This window comes from Pezoporus occidentalis, unplaced genomic scaffold (genome assembly GCF_034315485.1).
Source record: "Pezoporus occidentalis ecotype Australia unplaced genomic scaffold, CSIRO_AGI_Poc_V1 ctg195, whole genome shotgun sequence".
Classification (NCBI taxonomy): domain Eukaryota; kingdom Metazoa; phylum Chordata; class Aves; order Psittaciformes; family Psittacidae; genus Pezoporus; species Pezoporus occidentalis.
Genome location: NW_026913800.1, coordinates 344222 through 365691, shown reverse-complemented (window position 1 = coordinate 365691; position 21470 = coordinate 344222). Strand labels below are relative to the sequence as shown.

At 41.2% G+C, this 21470-nt stretch overlaps 1 protein-coding gene across 1 annotated transcript; it reads left to right on the top strand.

Moving 5' to 3' along the window:
* The first annotated feature begins 780 nt into the window (after window positions 1-780).
* MAP3K8 (mitogen-activated protein kinase kinase kinase 8) lies at window positions 781-20915 on the top strand. The gene is made up of 9 exons (XM_062617340.1): window positions 781-903; window positions 4234-4358; window positions 5282-5642; window positions 8424-8588; window positions 10072-10333; window positions 12788-12894; window positions 17071-17223; window positions 17802-18048; window positions 19535-20915. The coding sequence occupies exons 2-9, from the start codon at window positions 4324-4326 to the stop codon at window positions 19666-19668; spliced, it is 1464 nt and encodes a 487-aa protein (XP_062473324.1). The 5' UTR covers window positions 781-903; window positions 4234-4323; the 3' UTR covers window positions 19669-20915.
* Window positions 20916-21470: the final 555 nt, after the last annotated feature.

The window sequence follows — 21470 nt, the reverse complement described above, 5'->3', positions numbered from 1 at the left end:
GCAACCTTTAAACAAGGGAATCGGTGTGTATAGGTAGTGGAAACAGAAAAGGAGTTGTATGTACTGATAATAAACACTGGAGCCTAAGGAGAGTGTTCTGAAGCTTTAAAATGAAAGTTTTGCCACCAACTTCAGTAAGCAAATACTCATTATAGTGCAGATAATAAACAGAAAATACAGCTTCTGTCTCATGAGACCTTGAGGCAGGTTCACCTCATCTGCTCCTAGTGCTGCGGCAACTGGGTTTGGTGATCCAGAGGTGTCACTTCTCTCCTTAAAAGCTAATTCGGTGAAGAGGAACAGCTGGGCAGTGCAGTCCTTGCAGGAGTTACTACCTTTTGGATGAGAAATAAAATATAATCCTGCCCAATTTTAGCAATTACCAAGTTTACACTGCTGTCCCCAGAGCATTTCAATCCCACCGCCGCTAACAAATCCTTCACGTTGTTGTCCTGTATTCCACCAGTTTCAGCTGAATTTTTATTCCTGTAACCACAGAATCAGCTATGTTGGAAAAGACCTTAAAGGTCATCAAGCCAGTCGTTAATAATGCTTGAACTCGGTGTGCGTAGGGAGCTGGCAGGATCCCCCTAGATGCGCCCGTGACAGGGGACACCGAGGGGCTCACGGATGGCACCGGGGCTCTGGCAGCGTCGCGGCGGCGCCCAGAGCAGGGCGGTGCAGCTCCCCCCTTCCAGGAAGCCGAAACAGAAACCTCGGCCGGGGCCGTCCCGGTCCCCCGCCCTCGACGTGGAGCGGGCGGTGCCACCTGCGCCCTCCCCGTCTCCGGGAGTTCCCCGCCTCCGGGAGTTCCCCGCGGGACCCGGCCGAGAGCGCCCGGCGCTCCCGGCGTGCGGGCGGACGGACGGACGGACGGACGGAGCGGCTTCTGGCGTCCCGCGGGTAAGCGGGAACGGGCTTGGGGCAGTGGGGCCTCGGGTCAGGCGGGAGAAGCCCTGGGACAGCGTCGGCAGGATGGGAAGGGACGGAACTGCGGTGCCGGTGAGGAGACAGCTGGGCTACTTCCCCGCTCGGCCGGCTGGCAGCAGGGATGGAAGTGCGGGAATAGGGCTGGGGAGGCTCCTGGATGTCCTCCGCTCGCAGTGCACCGTGTTTGCGCTGTAGCCGTTTGATCCGCAGCACCTGTGCTGCTGTTCCCGGGGTCTGCGCAGGCAGCGGACGGGAAGGGAGCGCATGAACACTTTTCTGTAGCACGAGTGGAAAACTGCGATGATGTAGAAGTTGAAATTGTTGATAATTCTTGTTTCTTAATAGCAGAGCTTTTTCTCCCCCCCCCCCCCCCCCCTTTTGTTTTTCCGAAGGGACTGTGGTTCTTAAGGTCTGTCGGTAGCTTTTAGTAAAAGCGAATAGTAACTTGTTTTCATCGCTTATGGACAATTATTTGCCATTCATTTTTTTTTTAAATTATCCCCTAAAAGCAGCACAATAAATCTTTATTATGGGTGTAGGATCGTATTAAGCCAGTCGGTGCAGCTTTTGATCAGTTGGATTTGTGGTTTTTGGTGCTTTGATGTTTTAGTTTTTTGGGTTTGTTTTTTTTTGGGGGGGGGGGAGGCAAAGGATGAGGAGGGTATTTTTTTTTTTTGGGGGGGGGGGTGTTTGGTTGATTTTATTGTAGGTTTTGTTTGTTTTTTTTTTCCTTGTTGATTCTTGACACACAAAAATCCCCCAGGATCTCAGAAGGCTGGTGTCCAGTTACTGTTCATTCGATATGGTGGATGTAAGGATGCTGTCAAGCAGCACACTTCTCAGAAGGAAAAAAAAAAAAAGAAAAAATAGGGTTTAAGGAAAAGCTACTTGTGATAAATAGAGAAGTAAACCTTTGGCTTGCAAATTACTCATGTGGCAATGTTGAAATAATGGCAGAACTGGAGCAAGGGTCTTGTGCTTTAGAAACTGACTTAAGTGCTTACATTTAGTTTTATTTTTCCACTGTAGGTAAGAACAGTTTTTTTTAACTGAGAACCTAAGTAAAGCATACTTAGTGATATAATTTCTGTATGTACCTGTATTGTAATTTAGAATATTACTTGGGTCCTCAGTACAGGTTTTAGTACAGGATTTTAGGGATAAAAATGAAGGATGGCCCTGTTAGCAAATGGACACCTTTTTTTGCTGGTGGTGAAAATTTAATGCATAAATTGCTGCATAATTTAAAAAATCAGCTTTGCAAAGTCTAGTCACTGCTCTTGTGTCAACATTTAGTGTTTAAAATTTGCTATATACAGGGAAAATGTAGAATCGTTAAGGTTGGAAAAGATCCTTAAGATCATAGAGTCCAACCGTTAACCTAACACTGCCAAGTCTAGCACTAAACTGTGCCACATGTACACATCTTGGTGACTCAACCACTTCACTGGACAGCCTGTTCCAGTGTTTGACAAGCCTCTTAGTGAAGAAATCTTTCCTAATATCCAGTCTAAACTTCTCCTCGTGCAACTTGACCATTTCCTCTTGCCCTGTATTACTTCGGAGAACAGACTGACGTGCACCTTGCTACAATCTCCTTTCAGGTAGCTGCAGATGTGAATGAGGGTTCTGCAGCTTTTCTTAAGCACTAAAAGCACAGAACTAAGAATGCATGGGTTGTAATCACTTTTTCTTGTTATTCAGAGCTTTTGGGGTAATAGTGACACTATCAAGAGTATTGTTAGTATCGTGATGTAGTTTTGGAACACTTTGAGGAACAGAGAAGAGCTGGCATTTACAGAAAGTTGCATTTGGTTTAAACTGTACAGATGCCTCATGCATGAAAAGGTTATCAGAGAGTGAATTAGTTTAATTGTGGTACATGCTTGTCTTTATTCACAAAAGACCCAAGCATCTAGAGGGTCGTGTTTTTCTCTAGAAAGTCCCTTGGGACTAGTTTCTAACTTTACCTGACTTCACACTTGCAGTCTCTCAGTTCCTTTTATGACTGTACTGTTTCTTTTCTCTCGACCCCCAATAATTCAGCACCTTAAAAAAAAAAAAGGGGGGTGGGGTGGGTAATGAATAAAAGTACTGCTGTGGGGAAACCCAGAAATCTCCTTTACAATGAAGAGTAAACACTCTGAAATGACTTGTCAACAGCTTTTAGACTGGGTATAGAGCAGGAAGGTTGGATGCTAGAGGTTAGAAAACACCCCAAGTATCTATTTCCTCTTGTGTAGGTTGGAAAAAACTGACCTCTCTCAGCATCCCAGGTATAAAACCTGAGTCTCCCTGCTTGAGTAGTGCTAGTGACCACAAGGTTTCCCACCGGGCTGCTGTCAAGTTGACAGGAGGCTTGGGTGAGCTGGTGTAGAGTGCTGATGAAAGTCGCTGTGTCTCTCTTGGGGGGACAGGGAGGGGCACAGTGCTGCTCTGCCACTGTCACCTCTGGGGGTTTGGAAAGGAGCGTGTTGCATCACAGGCACTCCACTTGCCTTTTCCTGTGCTGCATCTGCTGAGCTGTCCTGTCCTGCCTTTCGAACTCGCAGCACATGGTCTGAGTTTCTTTTCCAAGTCCGATGCGTCATTTTACTTGGTTTTCTTCAACGTTAGAGCTGACGTAAATACTCTAACCCATGAGAAATACGTGCCACAAAGCTTCCACATCCTTGTGGGGAGGGTTAGAAAGATAATAATCATAACCAGAAACTGTACCTGGGTAACCGGCATTGCTTCGTGGCCTCAGGGGACCGAGTTTGTCGTTTGTCCTTGAGATAAATAGGCTATGATTGCTGCTTTTCTTTTCTGTTTTCTTTTTGTTTTCTTTTTGGTTTTGGGTTTGTTTCTTGTTTGGTTTTTTGTTTGGTTGGTTTTGTTTTTGTTGTTTTTTTTTTAATTAGCTTTTTGTATGGTTGTTATCTTTAACCCAAAATAGATGGTTGCAGTGGATTATGAAAAAGGGAAGTGAGAGCTCTCTAAGTAGGGCATGATCTGCTTGGCTCTGCTAGAGGAAGAAGAGATCCTTCTCTTCTTTACTGTTAGCAAGCATGAGGCAGGGAGACTAAAACTCAAGACCTAGCCGTGGAAAAAATATTTTTCACTACTACTTGGAAATCTGGATGATGATTCTTTTTTGAGGTGTCATCTTTTTCTGCAGAAAAATCCCCTGTTATCTCAGCCTTGTGATTACTAGTTTTTCTTTCCATGAAGCCTGTGAAGCAAATGATCGTATGAGTGTAAACCAGTCCTTCTGCTTGAACTAGTATGCCATGGTTTTATTTGTTTTGCTTTTTTTAATAGACTGCTACAGAACGCTGTGAAATTGTCATCAGTGGTAAATACAGGTTCAAGAAACATGACAACTTCAGGGATTATATTGAGGTGGTTTTGATGGTTTTGTGTGATGTAACCAGGATAAATACAAGGTAAGTGCTCTAGACATTTACGTGTTGAAAACTATTTATGTAAGTATTTTAATTACTGACCATGCATATGTTTTTAACTTGAATAGAGTAACTCTCTCTGACTTAAAGTAGGAACCTGGGATGGGAAGGGACTTTTTGGGATGTTGAACCCAGTTTCTTGTAGTGAAAATCGACTGCAGCAAAATGGTCAAGATTTATCTTAAGAAGTTATTTTTAGGACTATTAAGGCTGGACAAACTGCTGAAAACTGTTTCAAAAAGTCGTTGGTGTTATAACTCAGTTTCTGACTTTCTTCTGAAACTGGTGAAAGTTTCAGTTCCAGTCTAGTTCTAGATCAGTTTTTGTGAAAAAGATGGATTGCGTATGTCAGGTGGTGATTTACTTGTGCTTTAAGCAATGATATTAACAGCCGCTTGTTACTAGTGGAGTGTTCTTGCTCCATGACCTTCTCCCCATTCTGGACACATTACATAAATTGCTCATAAAAACTTGGGGATAAACTATTTGAGTATGTTTGTGTCTCTTTCTGGCATTCATTTCCAAATAATAAATTCATTCATTTGTATTGAGTATGCTACTTCATTTTTGCATATCCAGCAAAATATAGCCAGTTTGTGCTCTTTACTGTCCAGTTCCACTAACAAAAAGCTTTATCAACGTAAATTCCAAGAATGAATGACAGGATAGGTTCCCTAATAAATTCTAAATAAGATTTCACTGCCAAAGACTTTTTTTTCCTCTATTTCCTCTTCACGCAGGCTGCTAATTACAGGTTTGGTTTTTTTTTCAATAATAATTTTAAACCTAACTGTATAATGCTGAATTATCACTTATCACCCTGATCACTTCTTTTCACTCTTACTTTACTAAAACAAACTTAGGTGAAAAGTGTTTTCAGGTTTGTTTCTTTCTTTTTTTTTCAGGAGTGGTTTTGCAAAGTGGACAGTAATGGAGTATATGAGCACGGGTAGTGATAGCAAAGAGGAGATTGACTTGTTGCTAACTAATTTAAATATGTCTGAGGTGATAGACATCATGGAAAACCTTTATCCAGGTGGAGACCTTGCAGTCTATGAAGACAGCTTAATTGCAATGTGTGAAGAAGCAAATCAGAATGAAGAAAGTGCAGAATCTTTACTGTTTTGTGAAAGGGAGGTTTCTTTGATGTCATCTGTCAAATACGGGACTGTGGAAGACCTGCTTGCATTTGCAAATCAGGTGTCTAACACTGCAAAACAATGTAAAGGATGCAGACAGCAAGAATCTGGAATCCTCTTGAATATGGTATGTCTCTTTTCTTTTTATATGAAAATTAGCAGACCTTAGAAGTTTTTAATGAATCTAAACAAAGTTCATCTTCAGTCCTGTGAGTAACAGTCAGGCTGTGGTTCTGTGGGCAGCCCTGGGACTGGAGTGGTTCTCTGAGGACATCAAGTCTAGCTCCTACAGTCTCAGGCAGCTATGAAGAAAGGTCTGTTGTTCAGCAAGTGCCACTCTATGTTGCCTCTTCATATCCCTAGAGAATAGAAAACATTTCCCAACATGCAGTAAAAAAGCAAAAACCACAACTATGATGGCTTGCAGGTTTGGGAGATGGTAAGGATTTTCCAATGCCTTATGCAGTAAAAAGAGTTGACTATGCAAAACTTCCAAATAAAGTTCTAGGATCTATTTTGGTATACTTACTGAGTTCATTCTAGTTGCACAAAATGTAAAATACAACAAAGTAAGGAGAAAAAGCATGTAGTATCAACAGTGACTTTCCGAATTACAATATTGCATAATATCACACACTGCTAAATTAAAGTATGAGTGCAATAGTTTGAGAGATGTTAATTTTCCCCCTAAAATGATTTGTGTTCTACAAGCATCTGTAGACATTAGCATCATTGGACTTCTATTTAGAAACAGTTGTGCTGGAAATAATCAGTTATGAAATGGAAGTTTATTCATATATGCTTCTGCTGTTGCTTTATTTTCTTAAGATATTCTGCATCTATAATCTTAAATATCTTGCATGTAATATGTTTTATATGTGAACATCGGTTGCTTGAGGTATACTGGTTACTTGGGTGTGAAGTAGCACAGGGTACTGCTTTATCCCTCTTTGAAGGAAGCATTGCAGTATTGCAAAACCGTCACTTTTAAACTGTAACATTGAAAGGACACTTGGTAATATTAAATGTTTCCTATACATAGGCTAGACACTGTTCTACATACTCATGGTTGTTTTTCTTGCATGTTGTTTCTACATGCAATTGGTATGAACCAAGTACAATTAGGTGCCCATGATCCCATTAAGCAACTGAGGATTGGAGGCAGGGCATTACCCGTACATGGTTTCCAGCAGGTGCATCTACATTGTAAATATCTACAGCATTTTAGTTAGGATCAGGAGTGTTTCTGTTTGCTTGGTGACCCCCACTGACCCATGGCTCGTGTCACAAAGTCTTGGAGTGCACAAGCTGGATTTCTTTCAGTTAAAACTAAACTGGTGGATACACTACAGCCACAGATGAGCACTCAATCTGTGAGACCAGGCTAGGGACTAGTCCTAAAAGCCTCCAGGAAATGTGAATGGTGTGCTGGTCACTGCTTTCTTGTTGTGCGAATCCAATCCACTCCATCTGTGTTACTTTCCAGGGTAGGTGTAACCCATGCGGATTAGCTAGTCTCAACCCCTTGAAATGCAGAAGCAAGCAGGTGGGATGTACGGATAGCTAGCATCTTTCCTTTGGTTCTGATAAGTAGAGGGGAGGCTCATTCTGTATATCCTAAGCAAAATACTTTTTCTTAAATATACCCCTCCGGCCCAACAGTTAAGAACTTACCCTCCACAAAATTATGAACTTCAAAGAATTAACTCAGTTCATGTAGATACTAGTTACAACTGACAGTTTTGGTAGTCAAGAAGATACTTTCTCAACTGAAAATCATGAAGATTAAATTGTGTTAAAGCACAGAAAGATTGTGTTACATCTTAAAAAGAAATCTAAACCAAATAATCTACTAATATGCTGTTATCTTAAAAAGAGTAGTTGAAGAGCTGAGTATGTGAGGCCATGTGACAGATGTGAAGTGATAAATATCTTTGATGTGCTTCTACATGTCTTCAAGAATCTTGATAAAGTAGCAGTAAATAGGTTAATCATATTCCCAGATACTGACAATACTCCCTAAATAAATAATCTCTAAATAAATTAGAAGTGTTTTCATAGGAAACGTTACTAGTTCTTTACCTTAGAGAATATTAAGAGGTTGAAGAAATAACATCAAACATAAGGCAGTACTCACATGGCTGTAGTTAGGGAGTTTGGTCTCTCTGTCATGTGCAGAGGGAGGGAGCTGTTTCAGAGGAAGATTTAGAGCAAGATACTGGCTTAGATGCTGTGAATTGCTCCTGGACCAGCCCTCCTTCCCTTGTTGACAGTACAGAGAACCAAAGCTCCCAACACTACCTACCAAAAGCAGACAGTATGACTCATGCTCCTTTTATTTCAACAACAGTATAAAACTAGGAGAAGGTGGTTGATAAAACTCTGGCAGACTTCTTTACTTTACAGACTTCTTTTACTAAACAGTAGAAACTCTGATACAAGATGGAAAATGAAAATGTGTTCCCCTAGCAGTACATGTGATATTAGGAAATGCTGAAACTCTTGCTCACATTGTATAAGATAGCCTGTGAGTAACAGGTATGTGGCATAACAAGTTAGCAGATTACAGGAAGGGCAAACATGTGCAGGTAAATCTAATAACAAGAGGTGGGTAATTTCATTAACCCAGCAGCTGTTGTTGTTGTTTCAAGACAATTAATTGCAACTTACACTTTGTAAGTTAGTCACTGGAGAGAAACATGGATGCTTGGGCTGTGAATGAATGCCACACCTCACATGCTGTTCCCATTTGGTGTTTCTAAATAAAGACTGCTGAACAGATCACATGCATCATGCACATATATGTGTTATATTGTTTTCTTTTCCACTACATGTATAAAATTAATTAGGCTTGAAGTAGTTTTAATTTCATTGTGGGGTTTTTTGTTGTTTTCAATTTAACTCACAGATCACACCCAAGAACGGGCGCTACCAAATTGACTCAGATGTGCTCCTGTTTCCATGGAAGCTAACTTACAGGAACATTGGCTCTGATTTTATTCCTCGGGGAGCTTTTGGGAAGGTGTACTTAGCCCAAGATAGAGAAACCAAGAAACGAATGGCATGCAAACTGGTATGTTAGTTCAGTAGTTTTATCTCTGAGCAAATATTGTATGACATAGTACATACACTATTTTCAAGCATGTCTGCATCAAATTCCACTGTTAGGCTGATAATCAATTTGGTTTTGTTCCCCTACACAAGGTAGGAAAAATTAATGTTTTAATTTTCTGGCTCTGAGGCTGCAAAAGTTTCTGCATTTTGAAAGTATCTGGAAGTATGTGTAACTGCCACATGGGCTGCAGTGTGGGGGCAGAAGAATTTCTACTAGTTCTACTGTACTCACAGTGGTAAAATACCAGCATGAGATCACGTCTCTGCTGAAGGTGATAGCAAAACCCCGTGGCTGCAGAAAGTTTTAGGATCTTGTACTTTAACTGAGGTCCTTAGGCTTAAGTTTCCTTTACTCCAGTGCCATTAATGTCTCTGAGAGCTCAGCTTACATGCAGTTCTCATTGTGTTTTGGGCCCTGACTGAGCTTAAGGTTGAGAGATATCTCAAGAAAACTGCTGAGCACCCCCCAATTTTTAAGCAAGCCAGTGTTTTCTTTCAACTTTACCTTTGAACATAGTATTCTGAATTGAGCAGTAAATATTTAGGGCCAGTACGAGTTCATCTGGGACATTACTCTGTATCCCCCAGCATGTGCCTAAACACCTGTATTACTTTTGTGTGTGAAAGAGTTGAGGAGGCAGTTGTGTATGTACTTCCCTTGCAGCCAATGCATCCATATGGGGGCAGATTTAGTTTGCTGCTCCTGTATAACCAACTGCAGAATTAAAGCACCCTAATGTTCCTGAATATACAAAGAGTATTTCTCATTGCAATAAAAATATTAGCATTCTATTTGGTTCACAACCACAGGGTTGAGGGAAAGAGAATAAAAAGAGTGGTAGCAGCCCTTCTGCTTATAAGTAAACACGGCTTTTATTGTGTTAGCAATCTGCTGTTGGTAAAGAAATATTGTGCTCCTGGGTGCTTGCTTTCAAGCAGGTTTCATAAAGCCATAAATCAGTGCTGATAAGGATTGAATCAAGGTCAGGAAAGTCCTGAGCATGGTTAGTCTGTAGACTGTGCTGGATGCTGCAAGCACTGATTCACGGGTCACATATATAGCTCTGGTAAAGCAGATGAGACAGCACAAAGCTAATGGAAAAAGCAGAGGGATTTTTTATCTCTTTCACCAGGAAGTTTGCATAGAGCTTTTGCATAACCACCAGATTTTGACGGGAATAACTCTTGCTACACTGCTTTTTCTGGAAGATTGCACTTTTTATTTGGGCGTGATTCCAAAAAACTCTCTCAACTTTAAACAGGATGTATCTCAAGTGGAAAGGAAGAATAAGTCACAGGATCAAAATAAAGTTACGTATTTTAGCAAATGGATGCAAGTGCTTTGCTTCCTTCTTCCATTTTAATCTGTAGGATAACTAGTATTAAGTATGGATAACATGCTTATTGAGCTTGTTTTGTCTGGCTTTGTTTCAATGTCCTAGGTCCCAGTGGAACAGTTCAAACCCTCGGATGTTGAAATACAGGCATGTTTCCGTCATGAAAACATTGCTGAATTATACGGTGCTATTTTGTGGGATGAGACGATTCATCTCTTTATGGAAGCTGGAGAGGGCGGATCTGTCATGGAAAAGCTGGAGAGTTGTGGTCCTATGAGAGAATTTGAAATCATTTGGGTGACAAAGCATATTCTGAAAGGACTTGACTTTCTCCACTCCAAGAGGATTATCCACCATGATATCAAACGTATGTGTGTTCTTTGGCGTGCTTTCTGGTCTAGGCTGGGCTCGGACTGTGGTGAAGAGCCTGGGACTGAGCTGGAGCACATATCCTTGTATCTCTGGGAGGATTCTGGACATAATTGTTTTTTACACTATTTATTAATTCAGTTCAGGGGAGAGCATGGCTCGAAAGTCATAGTTCCTTTGCCTTTCTTTTCTGAAACTCAATTTGAAATAAAAACCTAATGAAAATGAACAAAATTATTAACCTGTATTAAGCCAGAAGTTTCCCTCTTTTCATGTAAATTCATCCTGACTGTTTCCATGCACGCCTTCCACTTGCACCATTTTTTAGGTTTTATGTTTCTGCATGAAACATAACTTTTCTTCAGTTTGAGACACTTTGGAGCTAAATACATAATTTGTACTGTCATTGTCTTTTGACAGTTGCTGCAAATTTTAGTACATTTACTTTTAAAAAGCTCTGGGTATTACCAATTGCTATTGATACTAAACCTAAATTAAATACATTAATTGCTTTAAAATTTTAATGTATTACATTTGATATGACATACTTTTTCTCCCAGCTCCACCTCCCCCTGCACACAGATAAATTCTGCCTTTTTAGTAACAGTGTTTCTAACGAAGACTTATCTCTTCTGAGTTAATTTTTGCTAAACTTGAGGGTTTAAAATAGAAATATTCAAACTGAACTGTTACAATAAATAGTTGTCAGAACATGATTATCAGGAATTGCTAGATTTTTGGCTCCGTTTTGTTGTTTGTTTTTTTTAATTAATGTAGGTCAGTTCTTTTGATGTAAGTCTTTGAGATTCTGACAACTATAAAATTGCTTAATTTTTCCATTAGTTGTGCTTGCTTTCTTGTAGTAAGAGTCTTTTTTATGGGTGTATTGTAATTGGCAGTAACAATGACATTAATTAAAAGGTTTAAAAAACAAACCAGCAAAAACCCAACCCACTACATCTAAATAGTGTAGAGGAGAACCAGCCTGTTGTTAAACATGGTGGATGTGTGTTCCACTTTTTTTCCAGCCTTTTTCTTCTTTACTATCTGGTGAGATGTCCTCTGCTCAAGGGTTTCCCTCAACATGCAAAATCAATAGGAAAGGCTGTTTCCCAAACATCTCTTATCTATTCCTTACTTCATCAGCTGCTACTATGGAGTCTCTGTCCTGCTGACGCAGGAGGAGGTAGGGATTTTACTGAGAGAAAGATTGCGCTGAGCCAGGAAGGGGAGGATAATTTTCTGTTGGCTCTTAGTGGCAGTTCAGTGCTGACACTTATGTTAACCCTTGGCTGGAAAACACTTAAATCATGAGGGTGTTTGGTGGGGAGAACTTCAGTCCAAAACCAGCCAAAGCTTGGGCTGGGAACAGTCCCAAACAGGCAGCAGAGTTTGCTGTGCTGTGGCAGTGTGGCCCTCTGTCTTATCCTTTATGTGGTGTTTAAAATCCTTATCTTCAAAGGTATCCCTAAAATTACATATTTATTTATGCAGTTTTGTAGCACTGGTAACGAGGCAGCTATGTGAAGGATTGCTTCAGGTACTGCTGAAATCAAGCCTGCATCTTTCCACTGGATGGTGTGTGGATGCTGTCAAGGTGGAAAATGACCCACAGCTTCTGGGAGAAAATGTGTTTCTGTTGTTTAACTTGGAGACTTCACTTGTCCACTTCTTCTGAAACAGCAAACAAGAATTTTTCAAGGCTTATGCAGAGCACTACCTTCATAAATATTTGATCAGAAATACAACTTCAAAGAAGGCCTCTGAGTACAAAGTTGTGCCTTAGGCAGAGTTTTATGAAGGAAAGTGAATTAAGCACCTAGATGCTGCAGCAATTCAGTGGGAGTTCGGAACTGTCCCTCTTGTTTTACTCTTGCAGCCATAGTCTGTCCTCTGTCATCACACTGAGCTGCTCTCACTGACTGCAGTGCAGGAGACTGGTGTGGCTGCTGTAGAGGGGCCTTTGTTACTCTCTACTTCTGTCTTCATTTAAATTGTTAGTGTTAGAGAAACGTCTTGGTGCTCAACAGTTATGTTGTTTATAGCCAGAGCTGCACAGCATGCTCTCTACCTTGAAGAACATTAAACATCTTCAGAGCAAGTCTTGTGCTCTGGCAAGACAGGGCCTACCTGTCTTCCACCTTTGTTCTTACCTTAGCCATTTTCTCTCTCTTTCTCTTTCTCTCTCTTTTTAATAGCTAGGAAAATGACCAAACATTGATTATGCTTTTACATAAACCAGTTCAGTTTGATTTATTTAAGATACAATTTAAAATTGGACCCAATCACTAGCAGACTGGTTTTTAGCTAGAAGGACTGTCGGTTATAGAGATAGGTTGTGCTAATCTCCCTTTTCAGGCCAACATCCAAGTGAAACAGGCATATTGTAAAGTAAATATGGAACATGCTAGAAACTTAAATATTGACTTTTTTTTTTTAAATTTTCTTTTAGCAAGCAACATTGTCTTTATGTCGACTAAGGCTGTTTTGGTGGATTTTGGCCTAAGTGTTCAAATGACTGAAGACATTTACTATCCCAAAGACCTCAGAGGAACAGAGGTAAGGAGCTGGTGGAACAAAAGCTGTTCTGCCGTATTACTCCCATTGTTGTGATGCTTGGGCTCAAATTTGGAGCTTGAGGGTAGAAGCTTGGGCAAAAGAGTTTTACAATAAATTTACCAAAAAGTTACAAACAAACACTAATATAATCCTAATTATATTTTTATTTTCAACTTGCTGAATGGAGAATCTGGTGTTACACTTTAAAAGCCATATCACCTTCACTGCAGTCCCATTTGTTAGTGATTATTAAATCAAGTCAAATTGAGACTGGGGGTCACTGAAGTCAAAAGAACAGTACCCTGAGGAGAGTTGCTTGTAGTGGATCAGCTGCTGGTCAGAGACACTTCAAACAGGAATTTATTCTTTCCTCCAGCAAGGATTTCTTTGGAGATATGGACTGGGGTGGCCTGCTCAACACAGTATTATGACTCCTTCTTTGAAACCACAGAAACTACAGACCCCTGGATTTCATCCCTTAGCATTTCTAAGCTCCGTTCCCTATCTAAATGTAACCCTCTTGTCCTTCAGGGGTTATGTATGGCATGGCTGATGATTATCTGGTAAACTTGCTTAGGCATTACATTGATGAAGGTGGGGCAATTTTAAATGTTCTCAATGACTTTGATGCTGAACATGCACAGAGGTCCCTCATGCTACTTGGGCTGCAGTCATGTCAAGGTGTTCCCAGGGTTGAAGCTTTAAGCAAACAACCAAGCAGCAACAATTAACTTGGATAGTGGCTTTGCATGCTCTCCCTTGCCTGAGGAGTTTGTTTACATGAAACACTTAAGCTGAAATGTTGGTGGCTACCACTCAGATAGTCTTCCACAGCATAGGCATGTGTTTAGAGGAGATACTTGTATAACTGATGAAGCACATCCCACTCCTTGGAAGGGTGCGATAAACCAGGATTTCACAGAATGTGAAATTTTTTTCAATATTTGGGAAAATACTTGAACATTTGTTTTCACTGTTTTTCTGTCCAGGGGAGTTAAGAGCTTAAAATGCTTACTGTACTGGAGGCAACATACTTTCAGGCATTTAATATATGTGCTTCATGGGGTTTTATTTTGGTTTGGGTGGGGTTTTTTGTTTGTTTAAGGGGGTTTTGTGTGCTGTTAAGAATAAGAAAAACGGTGGAAATGAGTTGGAAGCCCTGGTAGGGTATTTCCCAAGGACAGAGATGTATATAAACAGGAAATATCCAGGTTTGTGGAGTGGGCTGGTGATGATCCACTCCTGTCTGTTGGAGGACAGGCCAAGTTCACGTTGGCAAGAACAGCTGTGAAAAACACTTAGTTCTTCATTTAGTAGGAAGAAAATTATTCTGTATTGTTGAGCACATGCACTCATGCCTTCAGAACTGAGCAGGTAATCCTCACGACCCTGAAACATAGTGGTGCTTGGTGTTTGCTGTCTCGGGAGAGGTATTCATTCCTCAGAACCAGCAATCCTGCCAGCTGCTGCAGCATCACAGGCCAGAGTAAGGTTTCAGAAAGAGTGATGGGAAAGGAGTATTTCAAATACCAAAGGCTCACAGGAGCGTGAAGAATGCTAATCTAAAGGTTTTCACAGGCTTCCTCCTAGGCATCTTCCTCTCCCCAGTGCCTGTGTTCAGCTTAGTGGAGTGCCTAATCCAGTCACCTACAAATGTCCTCTTTGTAGTCTGATAACACTGATTTTTTTCGAAGTAAGATCTTGACTCTCCAAAGTCTTCTTGAGTTTTTCACCCTCTGTTATGCAGCCTTAAGAAGTGTTGCAGTTGTCCAGGAGTGCTGTGCCTGCATGTAGTTGTGCAACCCCTTGATAGGGCTCCATTACTGCCATGCAGCATCATGCCCATGAACTGGCTGGTTTCACTTAGGTCTGGTACCGGCAGGGACTTGTGTCCACAAAGGAAGTGGCAGTTGGAGTTATCTTTCTCCTGTGCATATTTTCCTCTGGGGGTTTAGGATTTTTATTTGCTTCTATATAGCATGGAAGGTCTGAATGTAGTGAATCTTCTTTGTGTTTATTAAAATGAATTGTTGAAATTCTGGACAGAATGACTGAAAGATATTTTGTTTGGTTGATCTAGAGTGACAAACCTGGGCTTCATGAACAGTGTGTGTACAAGGCATGCAGCACAATGTACCATGGTTGTGATGAAATTGCTCTGCAGGAAATAGTTTTTCTAGGCATTTGCTACACTTTCTGCTATGCTTCTGTTTCTTTGTTTAAATATCACATAAGCTTATGTTAAAACATAAGCTTCAGTTACAACTATTTGAGGGGACGAAAAAGTTGTCTGCTAAGCTTTGTTGAATGTGGAAGGTGTGGTTCATTTGCAGGAATGCTAAACTAGCGTGAAGTGGAGGGCTGGTTTTTAGCTGGGTTGTGTCTCTGGTCTGACTGGCAAACAAGTGCCAGCCCAGCAGTAGGAAGGAGTTAGAATGGGAAGGTATCCAGGGCTTGGGCTGCCTACCTTGGTTGACAACAGTCTTAGGCCAGCTTAAATCAGTCTGAAATCACAGCTTTGGTGCACATCCCATTTTTGCTTTTTGTCCCTGTGCAATCAAGGTGCATCTTGAGCATTTTTACACTGACTGTAACTGCAGACAGGTTCTTGTTTCAGCATCCTTTTTTCTTCAAGAAAGCAGCTGCTTTTTGTTTATATAGATTTCACTCAAGTAGCACTTTATTTGCTAATGGCTGTACAAGAAGAGAAATTCTGTTATTTGCTCCTTATGAGACTTAAAGGTGCCAAGTGCAGATACACTTATTCTGTTTTAGGCCTGAGGAAAGCAATGGATAGGAATAAGTAGCAGCTGTAGGTCCCTGCCGAACCTTTGCACACACTTTCAGTCAGAAGCTCTCTTTGCAGATAATGGTACGTGATTTACTGGGAAATATTCCTTGGAATTTGCATGAGCCCTACAGCCATCCTCTGTAGTAATAAGTAGTCGAACTGTGTGGTGGTGACTTAACTTCCTGCTCTTATGTCAGTTAATGGCTTTTAACCTGATTCTTTGTGCCATGATGACTTGAACTAATTAAAAGTTCTGTTTGGCTCCTTTAGAGGGAAACTGGGTGAGGGAAAAGTAGAAACCAGAAGCAAATAGGATGGCTTGCTAACCTAGTGTGTTGTGGGCTGTGCCCATGTTGCATTGAAACCTACTTACTCCCTCGGTGGTGGCAGAGTGGTGTGGGCAGCTCCTGCCAGCCAAGGGGTGTGCCTTCTGCATCCTGCCTGTCTGGTTCTAATCCAGCTACACTCCAAGCTTTCTGGAGCTGGCAGGAGCTTCCCAACAGATCCTTCTACAGGGTCTTGACAAATCCTAACATTTCAGTGCAATGTTTGGGTGGAAACAGTATTTTGGTTTAGACAAGATCAGAATTTTTGGTTTGAAAAAAAAAAAAAAAGGATGGAAGAGGGATGCTTGCTTTAATAGCTGCTCTGGGAGTCACCTGCTGGAAAGGGCATGCAGCAGGACATAACAGACCTAGCTTTTCTTTTAATGTGTTGCTTTAGACCTGGCTTTTTTCTCACCATCCCGTTTCTTAGGATAATGGCCCAACATGCAGGTTATTGGCTAAGGGGTGGAGAGGAGAAGAGAAGACTAAGGAAGAAAGAAAGGTATACTCTGTCAGTTCTGCTCAGACGTGCTGTGTAGTATCCAGTGTAACAGGGATTTGGGATGTGGACTCCTGCACCCAGCTAGGTGGCTAGCAGTGGGGGTCACCCTTCCTTTTTATCCTAGTACATATCCATGTTGTTCAAGCAGAATGGAGCAGTCCCAGCAGAGACCCACAAAACAAAACTGACAATTCAGGCACCTCCTTTTGCTGTGGAGTGATGAGGTTCCTGCTACTCCACTGAATGAAGCAGAGCCATGGCTTGAATCTCAATCTCTCACAGCTCAGCTAGGCCCCATAGCCACTGAGCTGTGGCCTGTCTGGGGAGGGCAAACCAGGGAGTTTGTCCAGGAGCCAGACCACAAAATCTCTGTGGCTGTGGTAATGTGCAGAGCAGAAAACTCTTACTCCTCAGATGGTGCTTCATCTTTAGGCTGCAGGCACTACTGGGATGCACCCCTTCAGGGGGGAGTTTCCTGGATCACAAAATATCACGGTTTGTCTTTGCTTGTTGTTTTACCCTATCGATTAATCTTTTCTTTTGACTGTTCTTCACAGATCTACATGAGCCCTGAAGTTATCCTTTGCAGAGGCCACACAACAAAAGCGGACATCTACAGCATGGGAGCTACCATTATTCATATGCAAACTGGCATCCCACCCTGGGTGAACAGATATCCTCGTTCTGCATATCCATCCTACCTCTATATTGTAAGTGTCCTTAGCGAAGCCGCAGCTTGGTTTCAGTTTTCTGTACTCTTGTTGCTCCAGTCATATAAAAACTATCAGAGAGATGATATCATCCTTTTTTTGCTTCGGGGGAGGGAGTGAAGAAATGGGTTTTGATCATTTAGGGGAAGACAGAGGCTGAGTTGGTTTGAATCACAACATACAGCCTTGGGTTTACTGCAAGAACAGGGTTAGTGCAACCCTTGATTGAAACAAGCCCACTGTGTTCTAGTTGCTTAGAAGGTGTGGATAAAAACTGACAGATTTGCTTCTCTGGTTCTTCCAGTGTGGTACAGAAACCTGGTGAATTTGCCTTGCATGGGATTTTAGGCTTGCTTGGAGTTGCTTTGAGTTTTTAGATTTATGATAAAATCTGATTTTGAAAAAGTGGATTTTGTGCACTTCCATGTTCTGTTCTAATTGATCAGTGCAACTTAGGGAGGTGATGAGTAGCTGTAAGCAGGGAATTCCCAGGCTGCTCATGTGGTTATCTGTGACTTCCTCTTTCATTGTTTTTGGAATAACTGTTTCAGTGGTCTTCTTTTTTTTTGCCCCAACAGATACACAAGCAAGCCCCCCCCTTAGAGGACATTGCTGAAGACTGCAGCACTGCCATGAGGTTGATGCTAGAAGCAGCTCTAGAAAGGAATCCTAATCACAGGCTGTCTGCAGCAGACTTACTGAAACATGAAGCTTTACACCCACCCCCAGAAGAGCAGCCGCGGTGCCAGAGTCTGGACTCGGCATTGTTTGAACGGAAAAGACTACTTGCAAGGAAGGAGCTGCAGTTGCCAGAAAACATTACAGGTAATGATATTGGGCTTACTCAGCTTGTGCTTTGTAGATTTTGTGTCAAAACTTGATTTGAGTGAATGTTTAGAAACAAATGAAACTCCAAAAGCTTCTGGAAAGAGACAAGTAAAAATCCCAATCAGATGAGATCAGATCCAGAGCTTATTAAGTGTTATGTAAAACACCCATTGACTTCAACAGACGAAGAACTTAGCCTGAATTCTGCAGCTCCGGAAGGGCTGGCTCATTAAAAACTCTGGCAGTCATTCAGGGCACTTCGGGAATTGAAGGTTGTTGTGCCAAATTGCCTTAATTTGCCACAGTACTAGAGATGTTTTATTGATAATAGCGATTTGTTAACAACAACAAAAGGTCCAACAACCACCATCAGGACCAAATCCAACACTTTTTACCTCCTTACAGAAAAAGGCACACGTAAAACCCTAACTGTAATGTTGCTGAGTGTCAGTAGTACAAGCTCTTTGTTTTAAAAAACAAAAATGACTGTAGGCTAGAACATGGTTCGCCTTATGCATTAATAAGTGCTTTATGAAGGATAAGACATGAGTCAGTTAAGAAACTCAGTGTGTCCTTAGATAATATCAAGCCCAAGGGATATTTAGTGCCAGTAACCTGCTAACAGACTTCAAAATGCTTTTCTTGCTTATAAATACACTAGGAGGGTCCTGACAAAAGGCATTTAAAAACTGACCCCAGACAAGTGGTTTATTTGATTGTGATTTGATTTGAAAAGATACTTATGTGAAGTTTCGAGTGCCATAATGCATAAGTGTTGCAACAAATCCACTTAACATTTAAATCGATCACAGCCTTTGCATCTAGAATGGCATTGCTCCTTCTGAATTTTGGCTTGTGGGTGCATAATCCTTTGACTGTCTCAGGCCATCTGAATTAATTCTTTTGAAGATGAAAGAATATTTGACCATTAAACTGGAACTTTAGATGCCTGAGATTCCAGAACACTCATTATACAAGTATTTAGGGGAGTTCTGCTGTTGCAAACCAGGTCTGGTTTCTTCAGACCTTGATTTAAAAGAAAAAGAAAATAATCCGAGACTGATGGGTCCTATATTCTGTATCATCACATGCAGAGAGGATGTCATCTGTTTAGAGGAAAATTGCCCTGTAATGAAGGGGAATTCTCAGCTGGCAGAAAGTTAGCAGTTTTTTCCCTCCACCAAGCTCTTCTTTAGAACTATTGCTCAGAGGAGAAGGAAGCTCTGAATAGCTGTCCCAGCTGATGGAGTTGGTTTTTTAAATAGTTGAACACACTTGCTCTCTTCAGTAGCAAACTGCTTACCTTTCTTTGGCCTAGAGCTGTGGGTTGATTTGTTATCTTTTATTTTATTTTATATGAGGTTTATGCCATGTTGTCCTTAAAATGAAGCTTTTTAAGCCAATGTAATGTCTACAGCCATGAAATTGAACTAATGTAGCTTATTTGTGCAATAATAGCATCCTTCGTCTCTTTTGTTTTCAGATTCCTCATTGTGTACTGGGAGCATGGAAGAGTCGGACCTGCTAAAGAGGCAAAGATCACTCTACATAGATCTTGGAGCTCTAGCTGGTTACTTCAATATTGTTAGGGGACCACCAGCCTTGGAATACGACTGACCCAGGAACATTTTATATTGGCAGGTCAGAAATGGACCTCTACCTCTTAAAACTTGATTTTAAGACTTGATTTTCAAATTTGTACATAAAAATATTGCCATTGTAGGCTGTCAAATGTGAATAGTGTTTAATTGCACAGATTATTAAGCTAAACCCTTAGGGGCTCTGATAAGCTGATCCCAAGCATTTATGCATCTGCTGGTTGACCAACAAGAAGATGGCAAAAAGAACACTGCTGGGAACATCTTCGTCTGGGATATCTTCTTGTGCTGTGACTCGCACTTTTATAAAACTTACAATATATGCTTGCAAATACTGCCATGAAAAGATAGTAACAATTGAGCATGTGGGATGTAAGATTCAGTCTCTCTGAGCTGTCCTTAGAGAACCTTCCAAAAGAAAAAAAAAGTCCATGATGTAACCAGTCAAAGAGTGGTTCAGTCTTGTTCTGTCTTTGCGACTGGGCCGGTCTCTGGTCATGCTTATTGGAAATCAGGGCCTCCTTTATGCTGAACTAATTTCTGTCATATATCTCTGGAGCCAAAATGTCACTTGGTTACTGATGTGTTTTGACTTTGCATCTTCCCTGGGCTGTTGGACCTAAACAGGGTGCTGTCCCCCTCTTTATGGGTGGAGGGAATTCTGTAGTGGTTAGTTTTGGGAATAGCACAGCAAGCTTGCCCTGACAAAGCACAACAGTGACTCAACCCAATTTCTGTTACAGGTACAGCAAGGATATCCTGGGTAGTTCTCAAAGGTAGATCGAATGTTATTCCATATTGGTAACAGTGGGCAGGCTCCGGACTCTTGCTTTTTAATACTTTAAAATTGTACACGTGTATAACTGCTGAGTGCTATGGTTTGGAAAGCATGTCACTAGTGACAGGCTGTGTTCATGTTCCTATGGAAATGGAATTATATTGTTGTTGCTGTGCCTCGTGCATTTGAAACACGATGTTTTGGATAATAGTAAAACTATGTAAACTGCATAGTTCTGTACATCCCATGGGATGAGAACGTAAACTTTTATAAAACTCTCTTTGATGCTTAGGATGACTCTTTATAAGCATTTGTGTTAAAATGGCATACTATGTATGTTGTACACTGAATCTTTTCTGAAGCACAGTCTCTTTTTCGTATGTCTATTATTTAATGTGGCTCCTTTCTAACACATGATCTTAAAGAGATAATTTCTAGTTTGATACTGATATGGTCAAAGGAATAAATCTAGCCTAGTGCCTTGAGAAGTGGTGACTCTTCTTTCATCTATGAAAACAGCATGGGGCTGTGACTGTGTTTATTCCAGCCTCCCCTACTGTGGCCCAGGTACACTGCATGCATTGTTCCACTTACTGGAGAGTTATGTGAAGGTCAGTGTTGATGGATTTTGGACTTTGGTGACAGGTAAGTGTTTCTGAGGTCTCTTTCTCAGACCTCAACACTCCTTCTGGACCACCTGGATGTTGACCAGTGGTTGTGTGCATGCAGCACTTCAGTGCTGATGTTAATTGCTGCAAAAAAATCCTGCTGGGAATAACCTACGTGTTCCAGTACTTTGTACAAAATCTCTAGATAACTGGCTACTTTGAGGAGAGCTGTGTAGGGAACCCTCTTTGTACTGGCTGTAGTTATCAGGATATTTGGGGATCAGACTTTTAGTGTAGCTGACTGAAAGAAAACATGACCAAATGGTATGGATGCTCACCTTTGCCCTGAGAGATCTGGGTTCAATCTTCTGATGTTTTGCTGATGGCTTTTGATCTTTAATGAGATTTGTAGAATTAGTGAGATGCAGCATTTCA

Bases quoted from the DNA above. Each gene is read 5' to 3' on its own strand.
- MAP3K8 (XM_062617340.1), top strand. From the start codon at position 4,324: ATGGTTTTGTGTGATGTAACCAGGATAAATACAAG. The intron at 4,359-5,281 runs GTAAGTGCTCTA...TTTTTTTTTCAG, and splicing joins GTAACCAGGATAAATACAAG to GAGTGGTTTTGCAAAGTGGA. The intron at 12,895-17,070 runs GTAAGGAGCTGG...TGTTCTTCACAG, and splicing joins AAGACCTCAGAGGAACAGAG to ATCTACATGAGCCCTGAAGT.